Here is a 24,432-nt window from a genome sequence, read left to right on the forward strand (position 1 = left end):
AAACATCCTGTGTGGCCATCAGATCAAGGAGAAACTGAAAGCTCTGCAGGAAGAGAAAGAGAAGCTTTCTGACAACTGGCAGTCCAAGCAGAAATGGCTGGAGAACACATATCTGGAGCAGGTGTTTTATAGAGACACTGAGTACATGGAAAAGATCACTAACTCCCAAGAGGTTAGTGCTCCTATAAACTCCCAGGACAACATAAATAAACATTCATAAAGTATTAGGTTTTTCACAAGTTCACCGGCTCATTTCAGAATTAAGTTTGTAGTTAGACATTTATTATTTTAAGGCTAACAACATCTATTTCTTTGCAGATCCAGTTGAAGAACAGTGATTTGGGAACAACAGTGGATGATGTTGAAACTTTGATCAAACGCCATGAAGCCTTTGAAAAACTTCTGAATTCTCAGGAAGACAAGGTGGGTTGGTCTTCAGCCTACAGTATGGCCTAAAGCAACAAACACATGACATTTTTAGACTTAAGTATAGATTAATGAACATCTTATGTCTTGTAGATGGTGGCGCTTCAGGAGTCAGCAGAACGCCTAAGGGCAGAAGGTTTAAAGCGAGAAAAAAGCAGCAACATTAAGAACAAACTGAAAGCTCTCCAGGAGAGGAGGGAACGCATCAAAGATCTGTCGGATAAACGCAGAGAGTATCTTGAGATCTCAAAACTTCTCTGTATTTTCAACCGAGATGTGTCAGAGGTGCAGTACTTGTCATTTCCAGTCCTGGTGACCTTAAATGAAGAGAGACAAACAAATTAATTGGTTGGTTTGTGGTGTTTATTTGTATTTCAGCAAGAGGAATGGATCACAGACCGTATGAATAAAATACAGGAAGACTCCAAAATGGACATGAGCAATCTTCAGACTAAAATGAAGATATTGCAGAAACATCAAGTGTTTGAAGCAGAGATTCTGGCCCATGGAAATATCATTGAATCTGTCCAGCGGGTAAGTTGCTGTACCAAAGTCACAAGCTGGTTCACTAGTTATTTGTTCTTCTTTTGGTGTTCATAAATATATATTTAACATAATTTGTCATATAATTATCACAAGGCTGGAAATGAGCTGGTGACCTTGCATCATCCAAAATCAAAGGAGATAAAGCAGACCGTCTCTGCCCTGATTTCTCATTGGGAGGCTCTGAAGCAAGCGGTTGCAGTCCGTGGGAAAGCTCTTGAGGATAACCGTGATTTTCTTGAGTTCCTGCAAAAAGTGGAGCAGGTTGAAGTTTGGATTAGGCAAAAGGTAAATAAATGAGGCCATCCCATAACAAACTGGTGAAAACATGCTTTGATATAAAGTACTGGTGTACCTAGAATTAATGTTTGGTTTCACGGACCTCGAATTCTTTTCTGTGTAGGAGGTGATGATAAATGTTGGTGATGTTGGGGAGGATTACGAACATGGTCAGCAGCTGCTAAAGAAGCTCAGTGAATTCAGAGGCTCAGGTTCTGGAGTAAGTCTGGTGTTCGGCACACTTACACTACCAGTCAAAAGGTTTTTTTTTTATGTTTTTTCAAAGAAGTCTCATCTGCTCACAAAGCCTGCATTTATTTGATCAAAAGTACAACAAAAAGAGTAAAGTTTTGAAGTATTTTTACTATTTTTAAAATATAATTTATTTCTGTGATCAAAGCTAAATTTTCAGCATAATTACTCCAGTCTTCAGTGTCACATGGTCCTTAAGAAATCATTCTAATATGCTAATTTGCTGATCAAGAAATATTTTTGTATTATTATTATTATTATTATTAGGGGCCAAGCACCGAAGGTGCGATGGCACCTATTGTGTCTGTTGGCGTTCTTCTTCTTCTTCTTCTTTCTTGTGAGTCTATTGAGTCCATTGAACCGCTTGCAGAAAAGTTGTGAAATTTGGCACACTGATAGAGAACTGTCTCAAAATTAATCACAGCAAGTTTGGAGTCTCAAACTCTCTAGCGCCACCACTTGTCCAAAGTTTTACTCATGTTTTTGCTAATAACTTTTGAACCACAAGGCGCAGAATGAAAATTATTTTTTCCTCTGAATTCTCGGCACCAACATTTTCTATTTTTAATTGTTTGAAAAACCTAAATTGGCTCAGATCATCTTCAGACCATGCTGGCAAAAAATTATGGAATTCAAGTTGATTAGTCAAATCTTTCTCGAATAACGCGCAAATAAATTCTACAAAAAGCACAGAAAAATGGATGTGAGGCTATATCTCTGCAACGGTTTTTGCATATTAAGACCAAACTTGGTCTGTGTTATAGCATAAACTGAGGCAACCTGCAGTATTTTGGCACAGTGCCACCTAGAGGTCAGGAGACATGAAAAATGGCTCTTTTTGCTTAAAACTTCTCAATAGTTTGGCCAAAAATCACAAAATAGGTCTCTTTGGATTCGGTGCACCATGTCGATGACCATCATTGTTGGGGTAACGCATTACAAGTTACTCAAGTTACGTAATAATGTTACTTTTTCCAAGTAACTAGTAAAGTAACACATTACTTTTTAATTGACAAGAAAATATCTGAGTTACTTTTTCAAATAAGTAATGCCAGTTACTTTTCACCCCCCATTTATTGATTAAAAACTCTCCTGTCCCCATGTTGAGAGAAATTGTGAGTAAGATGTTACTTTAGTTCTAGAATAAATGTGAACATGCATTAATTCATCTCACTCAATAAAAAAGGTTGATTTAACTACATACTGTAGGCTTTGTATTATGTAAGAGGACTATACAGCATATTGCTTAGTGCAGTAGCATTCTTTCACTAAGTAGTTTTCATCCCTTAGGATGTGACTGTTGATGATGCCCACATCAAGACAATCAACACTCTGGCAGCCCGGCTAGAGAGACAGAACAGTGATGAGCTGGCGACTGTGAGAAAGCGTAGGCAGCAGCTCAATGAACGGTACATCCTCCTATATTTCAACTGAGATCCATGTTCAATTTAGAAAATACACTCATCCTCTGTATCTCTCATGTTGTTTGTTTTGACTTTCTTGTCACCTTCCCAACAGATGGAGTAATTTCCATGGCAACCTGAGCAGCTATAAGCGGAAGCTGGAGGCAGCGCTAGAGATCCACGCCTTGATTCGAGAGCTAGAAGAAGTCCGGGACAGAGCTGGAGAGAAGGTGAGAGAGAGACTTTATAGCTATCAGGCTGCAGGTTTTTTAATCTGAACCCACACTACAAAGAAAGGCTTATTTTATGTAGTATTTTTGTCTTGTTTCTAGTCAAAATATCAAAAAAAATCTTAAATTAAGATGCATTTACTAGATAAGCAAAATGACATAAGATATTTAGTCTTGTTTCCAGGGGAAAAAAAATAAATTAGGTGAAGTTTGTTTAAAATAAGTAAGATTATCTGCCAGTGGGGTAAGTAAAATACTCTTGTATTAGGAATATTTTACTTGTTTCCAGGGGGGAAACTAAATTAAGTGCATTTAGCTTAAAACAAGATTAAATACACTGCCCTCCAAAAGTTTGGAAACACCTAGAAAAGTGGGGTTCTTACGGACATCAGGGTCCAGTTCCTTCCATAGTAGCTCAGTTGGGTTGAGGTCGGGTGATTGGGGAGGCCATTCCATGACAGACATGATGCCAGCTGACTTTTTCCTCTCCAAATAGGATTTGCACAACCACACTTTGCCAAACTTTTGGAGGGCAGTGTATGTTATGTCATTTTGCTTATGTAGTAAATGCATCTTAATTTAAGAATTTTCAGATATTTTGACTAGAACCAAGATAAAAAATACTTTCTCACCCCCACGTCATTCAAGATGTTCAAGTTTTTCTTTCTTCAGTCGAAAATAATGTTTCTTGAGGAAATCATTCCAGGATTTTCCTTCATATAGTAGACTTCAGTGGTGGCCAACAGGTAGAAGGTCCGAATTGCAGATTTAATTCAGCTTCAAAGGGCTCTACAGCCGAGGACTAAATGTCTTATCTAGCTAAATGATCAATACAAATACAAATGTATATACTTTTCAGCCACAAATGCTCTTCTTGCACAAGCTAATCATTTATGCCTGATGTAGGCGGAAGTACCGACCTAGTTTTTACAAAGCGAATGTGTAATGAAAGTCAAACAGCCTTTACAGAAAAAGATAAAACAATGTTGGATAAGTTTGAAGTTTGGAGAAAACGAGATGAGAGTTTTTTCACCCTACCCAACCTTTTTGAACCAAAGTACACAGGCGAAAAACTAACCATGTGTGACTTTTCCAACATGACTACACACTGTAAAATAAAAAAAATTGAGTCATCTTAAAAGCTAAAAGCTTTACCCAGCTACCATAACATTTTAAGTTGAATCAACTCAAATATCTAAGTGGTCACTTAGTACAACTTAACATTTCAAGTTGGCTAAACTTAAAATTTTAGTAAATTTTAATTTGTAAGTTGACTCAACAAATTGTTTTTTACAGTGCATAGTGCGTGAAGTTGTAGATGTGCATCGCAGAGCTAATGCAAGACGAGCATTTGTGGTTAAAAAGTATATAATTTTTTATATTATTTAGAAAATGGCCAATCGTTTCTTAGATAAGACCCTCATTACTCGGCTGGGATTGTGTAGAGCCATTGAAGCTGCATTGAAACTGCATTTTGAACCCATTGACCACCATTGAAGTCCATGGAGTATATGGAGAAAAATCCTGAAATGTTTTTCACAAAAACCTTAATTTTAACATCTTTGATGAACATCTTGGATGACATGGGAGTTAGTGTATATCAGGACATTTTTATTTTGGAAGTGAACTACTCCTTTAATGATAATTTAATGATATATTCTTAATTAAATATTGAATGTATTTGATTTATTTTTTTGGCCACAGATGCTGTTGCTCCAGGGTCAGGGCTGTGGAATGGATGTGGAAAGTGTGGAAAACCTTATTCGCAGACATGAGGAGATGGAGAGGGAGGCCAGAGTCATCCAGGAGAGAGGCACTGTGAGTAGACCGGACAGCTGTTATACAAAGAACACATTCATCCATATTAATCAGTGCACTGTGGGTAGCACGTCCTATACAATATCTATTGTGTGTACTTGCTTTGTGGTTAAAGGCTTTATAGAAAAACTCTCAGCACCTTCCAGTGAAGTAACTGCTGTACATACAAAAGCCTTTAAATAAACCATTCATGGTGCATTATATGCTGTGGAGTGAGGGTTTGTGTAACTCACTAAAGCTAGTCTGCTTACAAGAAGGGTTACAAAGAACATAATTGCTCTAATTTGTAAAACCAGGCCCTGGAGAAGGAGACCAAAGATCGGTTAAGGAGACACTGTGATCTGGCTGACAAACTTAGTAAGAAGCAGGAAGAGGTCAACAATGCCTTAGTGAAGCTAGACAAGGAAATCAAACGAAGGTATGCTTAATTCATAATAAAATTTGAATACTTTAACATGGTAAAATGTATTTAAAATATACATTAAATTAGAAAATAAAAAGAATATATTTTGTTTTGGTAGGAAGGACCGATTGCAGGAGTCTCATAAGCTGCAGATGTTTAAAGCTAACCAGCGCCTCCTGTTGGACTTGACCCTGAAACAAAGTGATGAAATGGTGAAGAAAGGCCTGCCTAAGAATAAGAAGGAAGCTGAGAGTTTCATACTAGAGCACCAGAACTGGAAGGTATTATTGTGATTCTCAGATCCTGCAGTTTTCTTCTGTCACAAAATACAATGCTAATGAGAACAAAACTAATACAGTTAAATGTATTTTTTTATCAGACGCACTGATCCAAAGTGACTTATAATTTGTCATAGTACACATTAATACATAATGTTATGTGATACCAGATTTGTGTTATATCAACATTTAATGATTACAGGCTGAGATTGATGCTCGTGGTGAGCGTATCGCTTCAGTTAAGAGTTCTGGAGAGGGTCTTGTGAAGTCCGGACACAGCGATTCAGCAGAGATTAAAGAAGCCCTACGCAAGCTGGAGGATGCCAAAACAAAGCTTGCTCAAGCTTGGGAGGACCGAAAGAAAACTTTGGATCAAGCTCTGAAGCTCCAGGTGAATTATATGAGGCCCGTTTCTGCCACTGAATAAAAAATAAAAAAGGTAATTGTGACTTTTTATCTCACAATTCTGACTTTTTTTCTCGCAGTTGTGAGTTTTTCTCAGAACTGTGAGATATAAATGCACAATTGCGAGTTATAAAGTCTGAATTGCTAGATATAAAGTCAGAATTACGGGATATAAACACAATTGCGAGAAATAAAGTTAGAATTGTGAGCTATAAACTAACAGTTCTGACTTTTTTTCTTGCAATTGCAACTTTATATCTTGCAATTCTGACTTTTTTTTCTCAGAATTGTATGATATAAACTTGTAATTGCGAGAAAGTCCAGTTCCAAGGAGAAAAAAGAGAATTGTTCACAGTTCACAGAATTGCGAGTTTATATCTCACTTTTCTGACTTAATAACTCGCAATTGTGAGTTTATATCATGTAATTCTGACTTTATAACTCACAATTGTGAGTTTATATCTCACAATTCTAAGAAAAAAAAGTCAGAATTGCGAGTTTGTATCATGCAATTCTGAGAAAAAAGTCAGAATTGTGAGATAAGTCGCAATAACCTTTTTTTTTTTTTTATTATTCAGTGGCAGAAATGGCCTACCATAGAATTAAGAGAACTTAATACTGTGTATAGACTGTAGAACATTTATATACAATACAATAGTGAATTTAACATCACAATTTAAAGTCTTATCTTTATGTACCCTTCTGACTTTAAATACTTTGGTGAGTTGATAAGAATATTGGTAAAACTTTAGTGTCCAATTCTCACAATTAACCTGTTGGTTATTAGCATGAATATTATTGGGATATTGGCTGTTTATTATTACTTAAGAAGTACATATTAGTGTCTTATTTTGAAAGACCTTATTCTGAATCCTTAATCCTACCCAATTCTTAAACTTAAATACTACTTACTAAGTATTAATAAGCAGTAATTATGAATATGTTGATTAATAGATAGTAAATAGTAAATAGTGAGAATTGGACCCTAATCTAAAGTGTGACCAGAATAATTTATGTAGTTATCTATTGTTTATTTAAAAGAATTAAAAGAACCGTTTTATGTCTATCCTTGTATAATTAATTTATCAAGGTTGATATAGGATTGAGAAAGTAATCAGTAATAAGTAATTAAATACTTTTTGGAGAGAGTAATTTGTACAGTAATCTAATTACAACATTGAAGATGTAATTAGTAACTAGTAATGAATTACTTTTTTAGAGTAACTTACACAACACTGTTCTGTAGTATCTGTGAGGCATTATGTGAAGCATACTAATGATTGGTTGCAGATATTCCTGGGCTATGCCGACCAGACTGAGAGCTGGATGAGTAACAGAGAGGCTTTCTTGATCAATGAAGATCTTGGGGTAAGAGCTCCTTTTCTTGAAACACATTTGAAAGTCAGAGTAACATTTCACTTAATAATTCCACATCTTCTCTGTAACAAATGGGGGCTGAAAGGTGTTTCACACTGTCATTGCAGGGTTCAGTGTCAGAGGTAGAGGCTCTTCAGAGGAAGCACGCTCAGTTTGAGAACTCTCTAGAAGCTCAGATGGAGCAGGTGGCAGAAGTTGACAAATATGCTCAGCAGCTCATAAAGGCACAGCACTATGACTCTGACAACATCAAGAAGAAGATTAAAACTATTCTGCTTAGGTATGCAGTAAGCCAAGAAAACTTGTGCCTTTGAAGAATTACACTTTAGTGTACTTTAAAAAAAGTACTTATTACAGAACTAATACACTTTCAAAGAATACACCTAAGCACAAACTTTATGTATTTTTTTTACAAACATTTAATTTTTATTGCATGTTAATTGCAGTTAAATGAAAATGTATTATAGGTTAAATTTATATTAAATGAAATTAGCTTAGTGTTTTTGACTCACTTAATTAGGCCGCATCATGAAATCATACACACTACCAGTCAAAAGTTTTTTGCAACAAGATTTTTAATCTTTTGCTCACTAAGCCTGCATTTATTTGATACAAAGTACAGCAAAAACAGTACAATTTTGAAATATTTTACTATTTAAAAGAACTGTTTTCTATTTGAATATATTTTAAAATGTAATTTATTCCTGTGATTTCAAAGCTGAATTTTTTGCATCATTACTTCAGTCACACAATCCTTCTAATATCAGAAATCATTCTAATATTCTGATTTGCTGCTCAAAAAAACATTCATTATTATTATTATTATTATTATTATTATTATTATTATTATTATGTTGCAAACAGCTGAGCAGAATTTTTTCAGGTTTCTTTGATGAATTGAAAGTTCAGAAGAACAGCATTTATCTGAAATAGAAATCTTTTCTAAGATTATAAATATCTTTATTATCACTTTTGATCAATTTAAAGCATCCTTGCTAAATAAATGTATTAATGTCAATAATATGTTACAATATAACTGCTTTTGCTGCATTTTGGATCAAATAAATCCAGGCTTGGTGAGCAGAAGAGACTTTAAAAAACATAAAAAATCTTACTGTCCAAAAACTTTTGACTGGTAGTGTAAATCACATATTATGTATACATATCTTTATAGGTATAAATTTATGTAATTTCATAATTACTTCAGTTGTCTTTGAAATATTGTTGAAGTGTGCTGCCAAGTGTACTCACAAGCATTTATGGTGAGCTAAAATATACTTTAATGTGATTTCTATTGTATATCATGTATTTAAATATATTTGCAATGATAAAGCTTCAATTTAGTACATTTAAAATATATCAGCTTTAAATGTAATATTAAATACGGTACAGTTAAAATATTAATTAAAGTACTTTACACATGCCTTAGTATGTTGGTCAAAAGCAAAATAAGTGTCTTCTTTAAAGTACCACAAAATATAAAAAAAAACATGTTTTTAAATATACTTTAAAGTAAAACCTTTAATTTGACATTATTATGAAGTGCACCAAAACGGCCTTTTATTTCATCAATACATTATCTGCAGGTACAGTTGTACTTTTAAGATTTGAAGTGAACTACACTATTATGCACAATTCTTTTTCAAAAGGTTTATCCACCTTATTTTTTGCTGTTTCATATTGCAAATTGGTGTCTTACTTATTATTTTAATGTATTGTCTTCATTATAAACACACCGGTTTGTAGTGCAAACCATTTACTGCACGTTGTTATCCTTGTTATTTCTCGCTAATGAGCCAGAAGTCTCATCCATAGGCTTACTTCCATGTTAAAAATAAGGTGGATAACTCAGAAATATTGAAAAGTACTGTCAAAAGTAAAATTCCTTTTTTTAAAGGAAGGACAAAGTACTGGAAATGAGCAAATCCAGACGAAAAGCTTTGGAAGAATCTCTACTGCTGCAGAAATTCCTGGAAGGAAGCTATGAGGTGTGTGAAGTAAACAGCTCCTGCTGAATGTGGAAATTAGGGAGATGATATTCACTGTAGTCTACACATCAAAACTTTAAACAAAGTTCAATTCTCATTTGTAAAGGTTTCCACATGGCTGAATGAGAAGAACTCTGTGGCTGTTGATGAGAGCTGGAGAGATCCTATTAACCTGCAGGCTAAGCTACTAAAACACCAGAGCTTTGAGGCAGAGATACTGGCCAACCGCAACAGAGTGCAGAACATCATGAAAGTACGTCATTGGACTAGAATGTCTGAATATCTCTTTAATCTTAATCTGTTTGTATGAATTTCAAATTTACAGCAGCATCAACAGCATTAAAACATGAAATGTTTTCTCAGGAGGGTGATAACATGCTAACTTCCAGTCATCCTGCAAAAAGCAAGATAAAACCACGAATAAAAGATGTCGATGACAGCTGGGATCAGCTTTTAAGCAACTGCAAAGAGAAGAAGTTACGTCTACAGCAAGCATACCAGGTACAGCATGCAAAATCAAGCTCAAGGCATAAGTGTACACACTCAAAATGATTTTTTCACTGCAAAAAATGCTTTTCTTACTTAGATTTTTTGTCTTGTTTCCAGCCAAAATATCTGAAAATTCTTAAATCAAGATGGATTTTCTAGACGAGTAAAAATTATTTTCTTGTTTTCAGAAAAAACAAGCCACAATTAAGTGATTTTTTGCTTAGAACAAGCAAAATAATCTGCCAGTGGGGTAAGAAAAAAAATCTTATTTCAAACAGAAAACAAGATTATTTTTCTTACCCCATTGGCAGATTATTTTGCCTGTTTCAAGCTAAAACACACTTAATTTTGACTAGTTTTTTTCTGAAAACAAGACAATAATTTTTACTCATCTAGAAAATGCTTCTTGTTTTAAGAATTTTTAGATATTTTGGCTGGAAACAAGACAAAAATCTAAGTAAGAAAAGCATTTTTTGCAGTGTTCCTGAATCTACTGTACATGATATTATGTAGAGGTGCTGCTTACACATTGTTCACTTACAATGAATAATAGATACACCAACATATCCTCATGGCTTTCAGACAAAGCTAATTCAGATTACTGACGCTGGTCTGAAATATCATCTTGGATCATGTGGTTTTCCTTTAGGCGTTGCAGTTCCAGCGCTCTTTGGATGACATCGAGGAGTGGCTTGGGTCAGTGGAGGTAGAAGTGGCGAATAAGGACTACGGTAGTGACTTGGCGTCAGTTAGCAGGCTGCTTAAGGCCCTGCAGGGTGTGGAGGAAATGGTAGATGCACACATGGAAAAGGTCCAGGGCCTGGTGGACACAGCCAAAGACTTCAAAACTCAAGGCAACTTCCTTGCAGAAAATATACAGCAGAGGGTTTGGGAAGTGGTCAACAGGTATGTTTTTGCTCAGACATGCTTTTAGAAAGTTTAGTGAGTCCTGCACATGGATTTGAAGGATGTTTAAATGTGGTAGAACTCCATAGTCCAAATCTGTGTGCATGGAAACTGATAATGAAGAAAGTAAATGATTTGATAAGCTCTATTTAGAACTGACATTCTAAGATCAAACATTAATGTGGTTACTATTCATGAGCTTTGAAATGTCAGTCAAATGATCTGAAACACCACATAATTGCTGTGTCATACTACATGTAATCCCATAGCATGTGGTATTATGTTTTTTCATCTGATTGACAGACTGAGTGGAAAACACTGACATTTAATCATTTCTCTCAGGTATAATGGGCTGGCTGAGCCGTTGCAGGCCCGCAGGGAAACTCTGGAGTCATGGCAGCTGCAGTTCCAGTTCTACAGAGATTTAGAGGATGAGCTGCTGTGGATTCAGGACAAGCTGCAGGCCACATCCGCAAAAGACTGGGGCACCTCCCTGCAGAGTATACAAGCTATAGTCAAAAAACATCTGGTTAGTCTAGAAATATGAATCTATAATACTTATGCATGTTTAAACTGGTTCTTCAAAACGCAGACTGTAGTCTTATATTTTTATCTGCTCTGCTTTAATAAACTTGTCGGCAAGCACAAAGAGCCATTTCTGATATACTAAGACCTTCTCTTACAGGTTGTGATGCAGGAAATTGAGAGCCGAACCCCTCTAATATTGGCTGTACAGGAGGCAGGACAGAACCTGGTGCGAGGACGACACTTTGCATCACGTCAGATCAGTGAAAAACTTGCTGAGTTAAAGAAGAACTTTGACACTTTGAAGAAAGAGTCAGCGAATAAAGATCGCCAGCTTCAGCAAGCACTGAAAATCCAGACCTTTCTTTCAGAGGTGTGTTACCAGTTCACACTGTAATGTGATTCATTACAGTTAAGGTCAAAAGTTTACATACACCTTGCAGAATCTGCAAAATGTTCATTATTTTACCAAAATTAGAGGGATCATACAAAATGATGTTATTTTTTATTTAGAACTGACCTGAATAAGATATTTTACATATAGTCCACAAGAGAAAATAATAGTGAATTTATAAAAATGACTCTAAAAGTTTACATACGCTTGATTCTTAATACTGTGTTGTTACCTGAAAGATCCACAGCTGTGTTTTTTTTTTTGTTTAGTGATAGTTGTTCACAAGTCCCTTGTTTATCCTAAACAGTTAAACTGACCGCTGTTCTTCAGAAAAATCCTTCAGCTCCAACAAAATCTTTGGTTTTTCAGCATTTTTGTTTATTTAAACCCTTTCCAATGAGTGTATGATTTTGAGATGCATCTTTTCACACTGAGGACAACTGAGGGACTCATATGCAACTACTACAGAAAGTTCAAACGCTCACTGATACTCCACAAGGATGATGCATTAAGAGCTGATGGGGTGTAAACTTACATGTTTCCCAGAAGAAAAAATAAGTAAAATTTACCCCGATCTTCAAATTCAAAAAGTTTCCACCCCCCGGCTCTTAATACATTGTTTTTCCTTCTGGAGCTTCAGTGAGCATTTAACCATTCTGTAATAGTTGCATAAGTTGTCCCCGATGTGAAAAGATGGATCTTATAGTCATACAGTCATTGTTGGAATAGGTTCGAATACACAAAAATTTTGAAAAACCAAAGAATTTGTGGGACCTGAAGGATTTTTCTGAAGAACAGTGGGCAGTTTAACTGTTCAGGACAAACAAGGGACTAATGAACAACTATCACTAAGCAAAAAAAAAACATGCTGTGGATCATTCAGGTAACAACACAGTTTTAAGAATCAAGCATATGTAAACTTTTGAATGGGGTCTTTTTTATTAATTCAACTTTTATTTTCTCTTGTAAACTTAAATATGTACACGTCTTTTATGTGAAATATCTTATTCAGGTCAGTACTAAAAAAAATAATGTGCATTGTTTTATAATCCCTCTTGTTTTGATAAAATAATTCACATTGTGCAGATTCCGCATGGTGTATGTAAACTTTTGACCTCAACTGTATATATTACTAAATCTAATCCCTGATGTCTCTTCATAATGACCCAGGTTTCCCAACTGGAGCAATGGATGGATGAGCAGAGGCCTGTATTAGAGTCCAAGGACTATGGAAAGAGTGAGGAGGCCACCGAAGCTTTTCTTAGGAAACTAGACACAGTTGCCCTGGAGTTGGAAAGCCAGCGTGGAAAAGTAGAAGCACTCCTGAAAACTGGCACTGATCTAGAAAAGTCTGGACATCCAAACAGGTGCAGCTATTGGGTCATTCAAAAAATCATTCTAAAATGCTTTCTAAGAAACTTTTTATAGTATTGTCAATGTTGAAAACAGTTGTGCTGTCTAATATGTTGGTGGAAACCAATTCTTCGATAAATAGAAAGTAAAGAAAACAGCATTTGTTTGAAAAAAGAAATGTTTTATAACATTAAAAATATCTTTGTCACTTCTGATCAATTGAATGCAACCATGCTGAATAAAAGTGTTCCTTTCTTTTAAAAAAACTTACTAACCCCAAACTTTGAATGGTAGTGTTGAAGTTAAAAAACTCAAATTATGTTTTCAATTTATAATGTGTTTTTGCAGTCATTTAGTGAGTAAGAGCCTTGAAGATATGCATGGTGGGTTTGAGACACTACTGCAACTGTCTGCTCAACGTCGCACAGAGTTGGAAAATCAGTACAATCTCTATGTATTTGAGAGAGAAGCCAAAGACCTACAAAACTGGCTCCTTTCTCGCAAAACCACAGCAGAGTCTGATGACTTTGGACAAGATCTGGAAGGGGTAGAGGTAAGATTGGCTCAAAAAGTTTTATGATTAATATATTCTTGATTTGCCGTAATCTGTTTTTTACATATCTAAATTATACATGGCTTTGGATTAGAAGTCATATTACATTCATATACTGTAACTCTATTATAATTTATTCTATAAAGATACTTAGCACTTGTCAGAATTTACAACCTTCATAGCTGTAAGAACTTTATTCATCAAAATTACGTTTAAAAAAACTTGGCTTACTCTTGTTAGGCACTGCAGAAGAAGTTTGAAGATTTTTCAGAAGAGGTCGGCACTCTGGGCCAGAGTAAGCTGAATACGGTCCAAAAGTTGAAGCAGACGGTGCAGTCATCAGAGGCACAGCAGAAAGAGAAAGATCTACTCAAGCTCTGGGAGAATTTAAACAAGGCTATAAAAGCAAGAGCAGAGGTAATATAAAAAACAACAACAAGAGCGGCTCTTCTAAGGCAGCTCACTGTTTCTATTTAAGCCACTTCTTGTAGTTAAAAGCAAATGTTTTGACAGAGCCTGCGTTCCGCTCGAGAGGTTCACCAGTTTGACCATGACCTAGATGAGCTTAGGAGCTGGATGAATGAGAAAGAGGTGGCTCTGGACTCTGAGGAGCAGGAGAACGACCTGCTCAGCATCCAAGCTCTCATCCGCCAACATGAAGGCTTGGAGGTATCCAATATTCATATGCAATTGTTGCTACCAGCCTGATGTTAAATTAAAAGCATTTAAACTACCAAAGGTGGATTTCTAAAATAGTACAACCTTTTGTTTCATCAGAGGGACCTTGCAGTGATAGAAAAAGACGTGTCTCGTCGAAAAGAGGAAGGCAAAGCTCTGGTTCGCAGGTATCCTCGAGTGAGGGACAGTTTGAGCGGGAGGCTGCAGGAAGTGGAGGAGATTTGGAGCAGCCTGCTGGAAAAGGCTAACCAGCGTAGACAAAGACTCCAACAGGCAGAGGCTGTTCAGAGATATCTGACTGAATGGAGAGAGCTGATGTATGCAGTGTTTTCTCTCTCTCTCTCTCTTTCTGTTTTTCTTGTGTTATTCAGCTGTTGATTTTGTTGATTCTTTCTTAGGGGCTGGCTTAAGGAGACAATGTCTCTGGTGATAGGAGAGGGCGTTGGAGGTGAGGTTAAAGACCTGGAGCAACTCATTAAAAGGCACGAAGAGTACCGCACACAGATTGACAGGCAGTTGGACAAGTCGGAAATGGTTAAAAACGAAGGGAAACGTCTGTTGGAAGAAGGGAACTTTATGAGTCACGAGGTATGACACTTATGCCCAAAGGCTAAAATACAATACAAAACTTTTGCTCTGAGTTTCAGTCAGGACGAGTTGACGCTAGTTTCAACAGAGCCAGTCTGCACATTTCAGAGGGGTCAGAATCTAAATGAAAAGTCTGACAGGCTTTAAAAACGTATTTAGGTAAATTAGGAAAAGGTTCAATGTGGGATAGTTCACCCAAAAATAAAATTTCTGTCATTTAATTACTCACTCTTGTGTCGTTCCAAACTTGTAAGACCTTCGTTCATCTTTTGAACACAAATTAAGATATTTTTGATGTAATCCGAGAGCTTTTTTGATGCTGCATAGGGTAAAGACAGCATTGCAACTACAACACTGCAAAAAAATGCTTTTCTTACTTAGATTTTTTGTCTTGTTTCCAGCCAAAATATCTGAAAATTCTTAAATCAAGATGGATTTTCTAACGATTAAAAATTAATTTTCTTGTTTTCAGAAAAAACAAGCCAAAATTAAGTGATTTTTTGCTTAGAACAAGCAAAATAATCTGCCAATGGGGTAAGAAAAAAAATCTTACTTCAAACAGAAAACAAGATTATTTTTCTTACCCCATTGGCAGATTATTTTGCTTGTTTCAAGCAAAAACACCCTTAATTTTGACTTGTTTTTTCTGAAAACAAGAACATAAATTTTACTCATCTAGAAAATCCTTCTTGATCTAAGAATTTTTAGATATTTTGGCTGGAAACAAGACAAAAAATCTAAGTAAGAAAAACATTTTTTGCAGTGTAACATTCAAGGCCCAGGACAAAAGGGTGGAAAGGACATTGTTAAAATAGTCTATGGTTAAACCTTAATTTTATGAAGCCACGAAAATACTTTTTGTGTGCAAAGAAAACAAAAATAATGACTTTATAAATATTTTAATTTTTGTTCCAAAGATGAACGAAGGTCTTGCGGGTTTGGAACAACATGAGGGTAATAAATTACAGAATTTTCATTTTTGTGTTAACTAAGCCTTCAACAACAATACATGCTCAATATGTACAATGTTGTGAACCGTTTTATACAAGTATTTTGTAGGTCAAAGCAGATGAAAATATTCCTGCAACAGTACTTGATATCACTGTATGTATGTCTGTGCAGCTGAAGGACCGTCTAGCTGAGCTCAAAGAGCTGGAAGAGCGGGTGCTGGAGGCCTGGGCTGAAAGGAGAGCTCAATATCAGGAAGAACTTGAACTGCAGCAGCTGCAAAGAGAACTGGAGCAGGCCGAGCACTGGCTCAACACCTATGAGAGCGCGCTCAGAGCAGAGGACTACGGGGTGGGAAAATTTTGGAAATTTGGAAAATTATTTACATATTTGTAGACAACTTAAAGGGATAGTTCACCCAAAAATGAAAATTACACCATGAATTACTCACCATCAAGCCATCCTAGGTGTATATGACTTCCTTCTTTTAGATGAATACAATTGGTGTTATATTAAAAAATGCCCTTGCTCTTCCACGCTTTATAATAGCAGTGAATGGCTGTTGAGATTTTGAAGCAAAATAAAGTGCATCCATCCATCATAAAAAGTACTCCACATGGCTCTGGGGATTAGAGAAGCGAATCGATGCATCTGTGTAAGAAAAATATCCATATTTAAAACTTTATAAACTGTAATCTCTAGCTTCTGCTAATTGTCGTACACGCATTCACCAGACATTCCAGCAGATGATGTAGAACGCAGGCGTAGCTTAAGCTCTAGTGAGAATATGGTAATCTCGCGAAAACCAAGTTTTGTTTACAGCAAAGGGAAACCAATTTTTCATTTTGGCTTATATCGAAACCTCCAATATTTTTAAATAATAATTTTTTATTTTTGGATGAACTTTCCCTTCAAGACTCATGTTAGCTTCAAAAAAAATTAACTATGTTGAATTTGTGGACAGGACTCAGTTTCAGATGTTCTGGAGTTGATGAAGAAGCAGGAGGATCTGGAGGCCATGATTCAAGCTCAGAGTGAGAGATTTAATGCCCTTCAAGCCAGAAAAATACAGGTAAAAAGTACTCATATTTGCATTACCGCTCATATTTTAATTGCATATTTGCTGCCATACCTACTTGCAAAAGTGATTCAAAAACAAGATTTGAGAAAGAACAGAAGCATTGACATTTCTCAATTTCAATTCACCTTTTTGTAATTTCTCTGCTCTTTCTTTGGTGATCCAGCGGGAAAATAAAATAAAAGAAATTCAGAGGGGTGACAGCACAGACAGCAGTAGGGACAAGCCCGTTCGTGTAACTTCCCTAAAGCGAAAGCCATCTGAGCAACCAGCTTTGACCCCGCGTCCCTCGCTGACCAGTCCTGTCCTAAGGAATAGCGATGGCAAGAGTGACAATTCATCCACACCCTCCCGAGTCCCTACAGCCAGATCTGCCATCCTGCGGAGAAACAGTAGCGGTAAAAATGATTCCTCAATGGTGTTAAGAGTGGCATCAGGCCTCAGGAGAAACAGCAGTGACAGCGATACTGTAACTGCCCCCGACAAACCGTCCACCTCTGTTCCGGACAGCCCTGACGACTCCTCAGAAATTTGCAGTGCTGTTTACGAACCCCATTATTTACACAACGCCCCCAAGATTGACCACACCACATCTGAAGATGAGGTTGATACTCCAAAACAGACTGAACCCTCTCTCAACGTCATTACTAAACCAAAGATCACTCCTAGGCGTCTGAAACCATCAACCCCTGATAAAGAGATGCTAGTTCCTCCTACGTCAAAACCCCCTGAGCCACCCTTCAAAGATGAAGAAATGATCAACAACCAAACCCCAGAGGATAAAAACCTTCCTCCATCCACCCCACCAGAAAAACCTCACTCATCTCCTCCAGCTTTCCTTTCAGAACCGGAAGAAATACAAACATCCTTCTCTACTGAGTCTCCAATCGAGACGACTGTCGCCACCAAGGTAAATGCTTTTTATGTGCTCTTTTTTTTGATTCCACCTTTTTTGGTCTGTAATTTGTGTACTTTTCTAGACCAGAGCAGGACGTGCTAAAATGGAGGGTACCTTGGAGATTAAACTGAAGCAAGGAGGAAATAAGGTAAGCGTTCCAACCAACACCAATGGTGATATTGATTAAAAAGCTTTCTCTGACATCCTTAGCTCCACTTCTTTGTTTATAGTGTGGTTTTGTTTCTGTAAGAGCACTTAATGGTGGAACATTGATCTGTTGGTTTGGATCAGGGCTTGGATCACTGGGAAACAGTCTATGCACTACTGGAAGAGGAGACACTCAATCTGTTTAAAGACCAAGATGCCGCCAGTGAGGTATGAGTCTACACACACAACATGGTCTCACACACACTTGGCTAGACACACTAGTAATAGCTGGACTCAGTGAGTGCTATGTTTATTATTAATAAACTATATATCTAGACAGACAAGGCAATTATTTTTGCATCTGTGAGTCCACCACATGATGACATTAATTAAGAGCCATTATATCAATTTAAAGAGATTTATTTGTGGTGGACTTTATGGACTCTGATTATTTCTCTATTTAATCCATGTCATTTAATACAGAACTGCACACGCTGGCCACCGATCTCATTGACTGGAGCAGTGTGTAAAGACAATACTTACTACAGGAGAAAGGAGAACACATTCAAAATCATGTAAGTTATGATTCACACCAAGAAACATCTGCTCACATGTCAGATGTAAACAAATCTATAATCCGTTTTACTCTCTTGTGTAGGTTGAACGACGGCAGTCACTATCTGTTTGCCGCCTCTTCTCAAGAAGAGAAGCAAAAGTGGTTGAAGGAGCTTCAGGACTGCATAAATCCAACGGTGTCTTCAGACAGTCCTGGGTAACATCATATAAACAACAATAATGATTGCATTGATACATTCAGTGACTTGAGCATGTTTTTCATTTCTGATTTCAAATTAATTTTGACATTTTATGCTTAACAAGGTATTAATTTGATCATAAATACAGTAAAAAGTGTAATATTGTACAACTCTTTTCTATTTTAATATATTTTAAAATGTGATTTATTCCTGTATTGGCAAAGCTGAATTTTCAGAACCGTTACTCCAGTCTTCAGTGTCACATGATCCTTCAGAAATCATTCTAATATGCTGATTTCCTACTCAAGTAACATTTCTTACTATTATCAAAGCTGAAAACAGTAATATTGTTAACTTTATAAACATTGCTAACTTTGTAAATGTCTTTACTGTCACTTTTGATAAATTTATTACATCCTTGCTGAACAAAAGTATTCATTTCTTTAAAATCGACACAAATTTAACAAATTGTACTGACCTTAAACTTTGAAACAATAGTGTATACATGATCAAAGCAGTGTATACATGATCAGAAGTGCTTCACTGCTTATTAATATAAAAAAACGACACCAAAATAAAATTTCAATTTTCACTTTATTGTTGGAATTTTTTCCAAAAATTGTCTAGCATCCCATAACATTTACTGTCTAACATTGACATAGAAATACACATTAATACACATCCATCTACATATACTTAAGTAACTTCCATTCCTCAGAATCTTGCTGCCTACTCAGACAAGTCTCTTATTGGCCTGGCTAATTATCGACGCCGATATTAAGCATTTTTATGGTTATCGGTATTGGTCATTTGCCGATAAAGTCATTTAAAAGCATTTAAAGAAAGTTTTTGTCAGACCCCTTGTTATTATTAGCTTTAAAATTAATTATAATTTTTACACCAGATGTACCGTTGAGGTCAAAAGTTTACATACACCTTGCAGAATGTGCAAAGTGTTAATTATTTTACCAAAATATAAGGGATCATACAAAATTCATGTTGTTTTTCATTTAGTAAATGCCTGAATAAGATATTTCACATAAAAGACATTTACATATAGTCCACAAGAAAAAATATTCGTTGAACTTATAAAAATCACCCTATTCAAAAGTTTACATACACTTGATTCTTAATACTGTGTTGTTACCTGAATGATCCACAGCTGTTTTTTTGTTTAGTGATAGTTGTTCATGAGTCCCTTGTTTGTCCTGAACAGTTAAACTGCCCGCTGTTCTTCAGAAAAGTCATTCAGGTCTCACAAATTCTTTCGTTTTTTTTTACCATTTTTTTGTATTTGAACCCTTTCCAACAATGACTGTATGATTCTGGGATTCATCTTTTCACACTGAGGACAACTGAGGGACTCATATGCAACTATTACAGAAGGTTCAAATGGTCACTGATGCTCCAGAAGGAAAAACGATGCATTAAAAGCCGTGGGTGAAAACTTTTGAACAGAATGAAGATATGTACATTTTTCTTATTTTGCCTAAATATCTTTTTTTCCTGATCTTGCCTGATCTTCAAATGCAAAAAGTTTTCACCCCCGGCTCTTAATGCATTGAGTTTCCTTCTGAATCATCAGTGAGCGTAAACTGTTTTTTTTTTTTTTATACTTCAACTGTAAAAAGAAACAACACCAAAAAAACAAAACACTCAATTTGATGCAATTTATAAAGTGGAGCTCTGCTGATTACCAACCAATAAAATTTGCAGATAAAATAATTTAAAAGCATTTAAAGAACGTTTACTTATTTTGACTTTCATTTACACCAGACGTATATATCGGTTCAAAATATCGATTATCGTCTACTTGATCAGTAATAATCGGTATCAGCATCGGCCCTGAAAAACACATAACGGTCGACCCTTGCTTATAATATAATATGACCTTTTAAATAAAATGTCACATGATTCCAACCCAAAAATTAATTATCAAGATGTGTACACTCAACATTTATTCATTTTTACTAACCGGATATTAGACTCATCAAACATTTGAAACCAACATGAATGCAAAGAGAACACTTGAATACTGTAGATTGGTTTCTTTATCGTACTATTTGTCTTTGACCCATTTACATATATATCAGTTCCTGACAGAATCAGATTATTGGACAACTAGGTTTTCTCACATGCTCATCTGATTGTCATGTTTGTCCCCACACAGAATTAACACAGAAGCAAGTAGAGAAAGCACAGAGCAGTGCAAGTCTGTGCCAGCCGACACATCTGACACGCAAGATTCCACCACAAAGTCGAACCAGGAAAAGGGTGAGAGAACAAACAGAGCCTGAGTACTTCTGTGCGTTTATGTGTGCCAATGTGTGTGCTTCTGCTTAACACTTACAGTGGATTTGTATTAACAGAAGACTCCACTGAGAGCTGTGAGACAGAGAGAGAACCACCACCTAAACCTCCCCACACTTATTACAACAAACACCGCTATCCTGACGGAGGAGAGAGCCAAGACTCAGGTGAGATCCCATACCTGCTATGAGTCATGCGTCTCAAAGTGTCACAGTAAAATCCAATTACTGAAGGATAATTAGTCTTCAGGATAAGGACTTTCAAATGCAAGATAGTCAATAAAAATGAAGATCTCTTTTAAATGTTATTGTGATGGATAAAGATCTATTTATCTCTCAACAGATGTCTGAAACAGAATAAAAAATAAACTTTTTTTTTTTGTTCTCAGTGAGTGTGACCCATAGTATAAGAAGTCTGCAGAGGAACCAGCCTCCCTCGTATGCCCCACCTCCTCCACCACAAAATCAGACTGAGACTGAGAATGGAGTCAAGGACAAGTCCAAAAACAGGAATGTCTTTATGAAATTTTTCAAAAAATGATTTTTACATAATAACAGATTTAACCTTATCTACCTTGATGTGGCAGTAGATGACAATTGACTTCTTTTAAAGGCTATTTATATTTTAATCTAATATTATACATTATTATTTGATACTGCTAATCTAAGACTTTTTTGTGTGTGATTACAGATGCGCAATGACACCTCATAAATAATTGTTTACTTTGTGTATAGAATTCCTAAAAATACAGTAAATGAGTGTTTCACAAATAATATTAAATGTTAAAATGCAGATGTTAAAAACTAAAATACATCAGAAATTGTTTTCCTATATGAATATATATTTTTGGTATGAGAATAAAAATGATGTGCCTCATTCTGATTGTATTATATTTAAAGATTATAGTCCTGATGAAGGTGTAAGTGGTTAAAATGGAACAAAAAGTTCATGATTATTGCCTTTTAATTAAACATAAGTAAGCAATGAAATATTACTGTCATCAATGATTGCCACATGTGTCTTTGTTCTAAAATGAATAAGAACAAAAAAGCAAGGAAATGCTGTGCTTTCTGTGTTCACAGGTCTACAATTACTACATTTACATGTTTTACATTTATTACTTTAATACATTTAGACTTAAAATGGTTGTAGTAAAAAACAAAACGAAACATAGTCTGTTCTCTATCATGAATTTACTAAAACCTTTTGGTCTAACTTTTGCATATCGCAGTCTATATGCAATCAGATCATATAAATAAGTAATTTAGTAGTGCTTATAAGACTTTCAAAGTTATGACTTAATTATGCTGTAAGTTGACCTTCCACATGATGGCGCTACAGACTATAAAAAACGATTGTTCTCAGTCCTTGAGAAAATCCACCCCACAAAAAGCCGTCGTATTCGAGTTTAAACATTTGATCATTTTACGGATAATTCAGAAACAAGTTATTTTAATTGTATAAACAGTAAAAGACACAAAATAAACATCACTCTCACGACTGTTACAAGATAACTTTGTAACTTTGAAGTAGCCTATTTGAACACAAAACTTATTATTATTACTCTAGCTATTATTATTGCACAACAATAATACATAATGCTTATGCACGATTTCATTTTTATTGTCAGTGAAAATTGTGACCTTCATTTTGTCGCTTTGTGCTTGTCTTTGGCAACAATAAGCATTTTATGAATAAATACATCTCGCATTGTTTTCATTTATATATGGTTTTTCTAGCAACAAACAGCATTGATTTAAAAAATAGGCATTAGCCTATAGGCTACAACACGGCAAAAATGCTTTATTGATTGTTTATTTTTGTTTTGACGCGTTGACAACTTTTTATTCAACTCATTTCATGAATGTTTCATTTTAAAGACAGAATTTATGGTATTAGACCTAAAAGTAGACTAGGCTTTAAATATATCTGTCTGCTTGTTTGGCTTTACAAGGCGAAGAATCAGTATTTTAAATAATTCTCGCTGGCTCTGAGATACATGATGCATGGGTTTTGTAATTTCGACTCTGTGAAGTGGTTAAATTATTCAGAAGAATGTTTGACAACCAAATACTACCAAAAAAAGTATATTTTTTAGAATGAAAAAGCGAGTTTGCCCAAGAAGCGCAAAAGAAAAGAAATGCTGTAATTTATCCTCGCCGCTAGAGGGCACTCTAATAAAGACACAAGCTACCAAAGACAGGGTCTGAGTTTGTGCAGGATTAGCCTACCTCCCTGTTTATCAGTTCTCATTTCAACACAGGCGTATGTTTGTTAAGGTAAGTGACAACTGTGTTTATTTAAGCGACGTGTTCATGAACATTTCAGTCATTTTAGAAAGACCCCACAACACTGCAAAAATAACTTTATCAGTTTACTAGCATCAACACAACCGTAACCTACTGCTGTTGGTAAAAGATGGAGATGATGTTATGGTCTAAATAAAAATATTATTGGACATTATTTAGTGGTAATAATTTCATTAAACATTTCAGAAAAAAACAAATTCTCAGAACCATCAACATTTTACATTAACGTTACATTGCTGCAGATATAGCCTTTTAGTATGCATTCAGGCTGGCAAATGCAAATAAACAACTACTAAAATAAATAAATAAATATTAAAATAAAACCACCTCTCGTTTAGTTTATAATTCGTTGGCACAAGACGTGGTCATAGTTTTGATATCTTATGATCCAGGCTTAATAAAAAAACAACAATGTTTACCGATTAGTCAAATATGTATTACTACAATTTATCAAACACAGACTACATCAAAAACTGTTTACCGATTAGTCAAATATGTATTACAATTTTTCAAACACAGACTACATCAAAAACAAAAATCTGCCATATTTATCTAATAAATCGGATTATAATATTTGTGAGGCCGGTATCTGTTGTTAACGGCCGGTCGCAAACCAAACAGAACTTTGCAGTGGCGGCGAAAGCTCATGTTTGAAATGGGCTCTAAAACAATATAGCATATCAATAGTAGTATTTTAAGATGTGAATACGGTCACTTACTTAAAGAAAAAAAAAGTGTGGGTTAATCCACAAGTTTGAAAACTTGTGGATTAACCGCATAGCTATTTCGAATCAGTTTGAGGCTGGATTTTCCGCGCAAAGATTTTTTGCGCCTTTGGTCCAGTTTGGTCGCAGTCAAACAGTGATGAAGAGACATTTACATCTTGTTTGCTGAAGGTGGGTTACAAACATGTACCATTTATAAATCATAACCTAATACGATCGAGTCACAATCCTAACCGCTCAAATTGTTATTTTCCATTAAAAGCAACATGTGGGATGTGCGTTGATATAAATGGTCTGAAATATATGCAGTCGTTGATGTCATAACTGTAATGAATGATTATAGCCGGCTGTGCAACTGGTGCCAGATTTTTGTT

The 24,432-nt window shown here is 35.6% G+C and overlaps 1 protein-coding gene across 1 annotated transcript in view; it reads left to right on the forward strand.

Moving 5' to 3' along the window:
• Positions 1 to 22,013, forward strand: part of sptbn5 (spectrin, beta, non-erythrocytic 5) — a 50,355-nt gene extending 28,342 nt beyond the window's left edge. The window contains exons 34-69 of the mRNA XM_073826570.1: positions 23 to 172; positions 319 to 423; positions 520 to 711; positions 805 to 960; positions 1,066 to 1,257; positions 1,373 to 1,468; positions 2,791 to 2,909; positions 3,019 to 3,133; positions 4,838 to 4,951; positions 5,248 to 5,369; positions 5,473 to 5,635; positions 5,835 to 6,023; positions 7,328 to 7,405; positions 7,522 to 7,694; positions 9,312 to 9,402; positions 9,509 to 9,655; positions 9,766 to 9,903; positions 10,541 to 10,797; positions 11,140 to 11,326; positions 11,483 to 11,695; positions 12,887 to 13,083; positions 13,418 to 13,622; positions 13,863 to 14,039; positions 14,136 to 14,291; positions 14,400 to 14,617; positions 14,699 to 14,888; positions 16,011 to 16,187; positions 16,801 to 16,908; positions 17,081 to 17,824; positions 17,895 to 17,960; positions 18,104 to 18,187; positions 18,443 to 18,534; positions 18,618 to 18,731; positions 20,885 to 20,988; positions 21,084 to 21,191; positions 21,413 to 22,013. Of these exons, the coding sequence (XP_073682671.1) occupies positions 23 to 172; positions 319 to 423; positions 520 to 711; positions 805 to 960; positions 1,066 to 1,257; positions 1,373 to 1,468; positions 2,791 to 2,909; positions 3,019 to 3,133; positions 4,838 to 4,951; positions 5,248 to 5,369; positions 5,473 to 5,635; positions 5,835 to 6,023; positions 7,328 to 7,405; positions 7,522 to 7,694; positions 9,312 to 9,402; positions 9,509 to 9,655; positions 9,766 to 9,903; positions 10,541 to 10,797; positions 11,140 to 11,326; positions 11,483 to 11,695; positions 12,887 to 13,083; positions 13,418 to 13,622; positions 13,863 to 14,039; positions 14,136 to 14,291; positions 14,400 to 14,617; positions 14,699 to 14,888; positions 16,011 to 16,187; positions 16,801 to 16,908; positions 17,081 to 17,824; positions 17,895 to 17,960; positions 18,104 to 18,187; positions 18,443 to 18,534; positions 18,618 to 18,731; positions 20,885 to 20,988; positions 21,084 to 21,191; positions 21,413 to 21,564 (5,889 nt within the window). The 3' untranslated portion in view covers positions 21,565 to 22,013. The remainder of the gene's footprint in view (positions 1 to 22; positions 173 to 318; positions 424 to 519; positions 712 to 804; positions 961 to 1,065; positions 1,258 to 1,372; positions 1,469 to 2,790; positions 2,910 to 3,018; positions 3,134 to 4,837; positions 4,952 to 5,247; positions 5,370 to 5,472; positions 5,636 to 5,834; positions 6,024 to 7,327; positions 7,406 to 7,521; positions 7,695 to 9,311; positions 9,403 to 9,508; positions 9,656 to 9,765; positions 9,904 to 10,540; positions 10,798 to 11,139; positions 11,327 to 11,482; positions 11,696 to 12,886; positions 13,084 to 13,417; positions 13,623 to 13,862; positions 14,040 to 14,135; positions 14,292 to 14,399; positions 14,618 to 14,698; positions 14,889 to 16,010; positions 16,188 to 16,800; positions 16,909 to 17,080; positions 17,825 to 17,894; positions 17,961 to 18,103; positions 18,188 to 18,442; positions 18,535 to 18,617; positions 18,732 to 20,884; positions 20,989 to 21,083; positions 21,192 to 21,412) is intronic.
• Positions 22,014 to 24,432: the final 2,419 nt, after the last annotated feature.

This window comes from Garra rufa, chromosome 21 (genome assembly GCF_049309525.1).
Source record: "Garra rufa chromosome 21, GarRuf1.0, whole genome shotgun sequence".
NCBI classification, from domain to species: domain Eukaryota; kingdom Metazoa; phylum Chordata; class Actinopteri; order Cypriniformes; family Cyprinidae; genus Garra; species Garra rufa.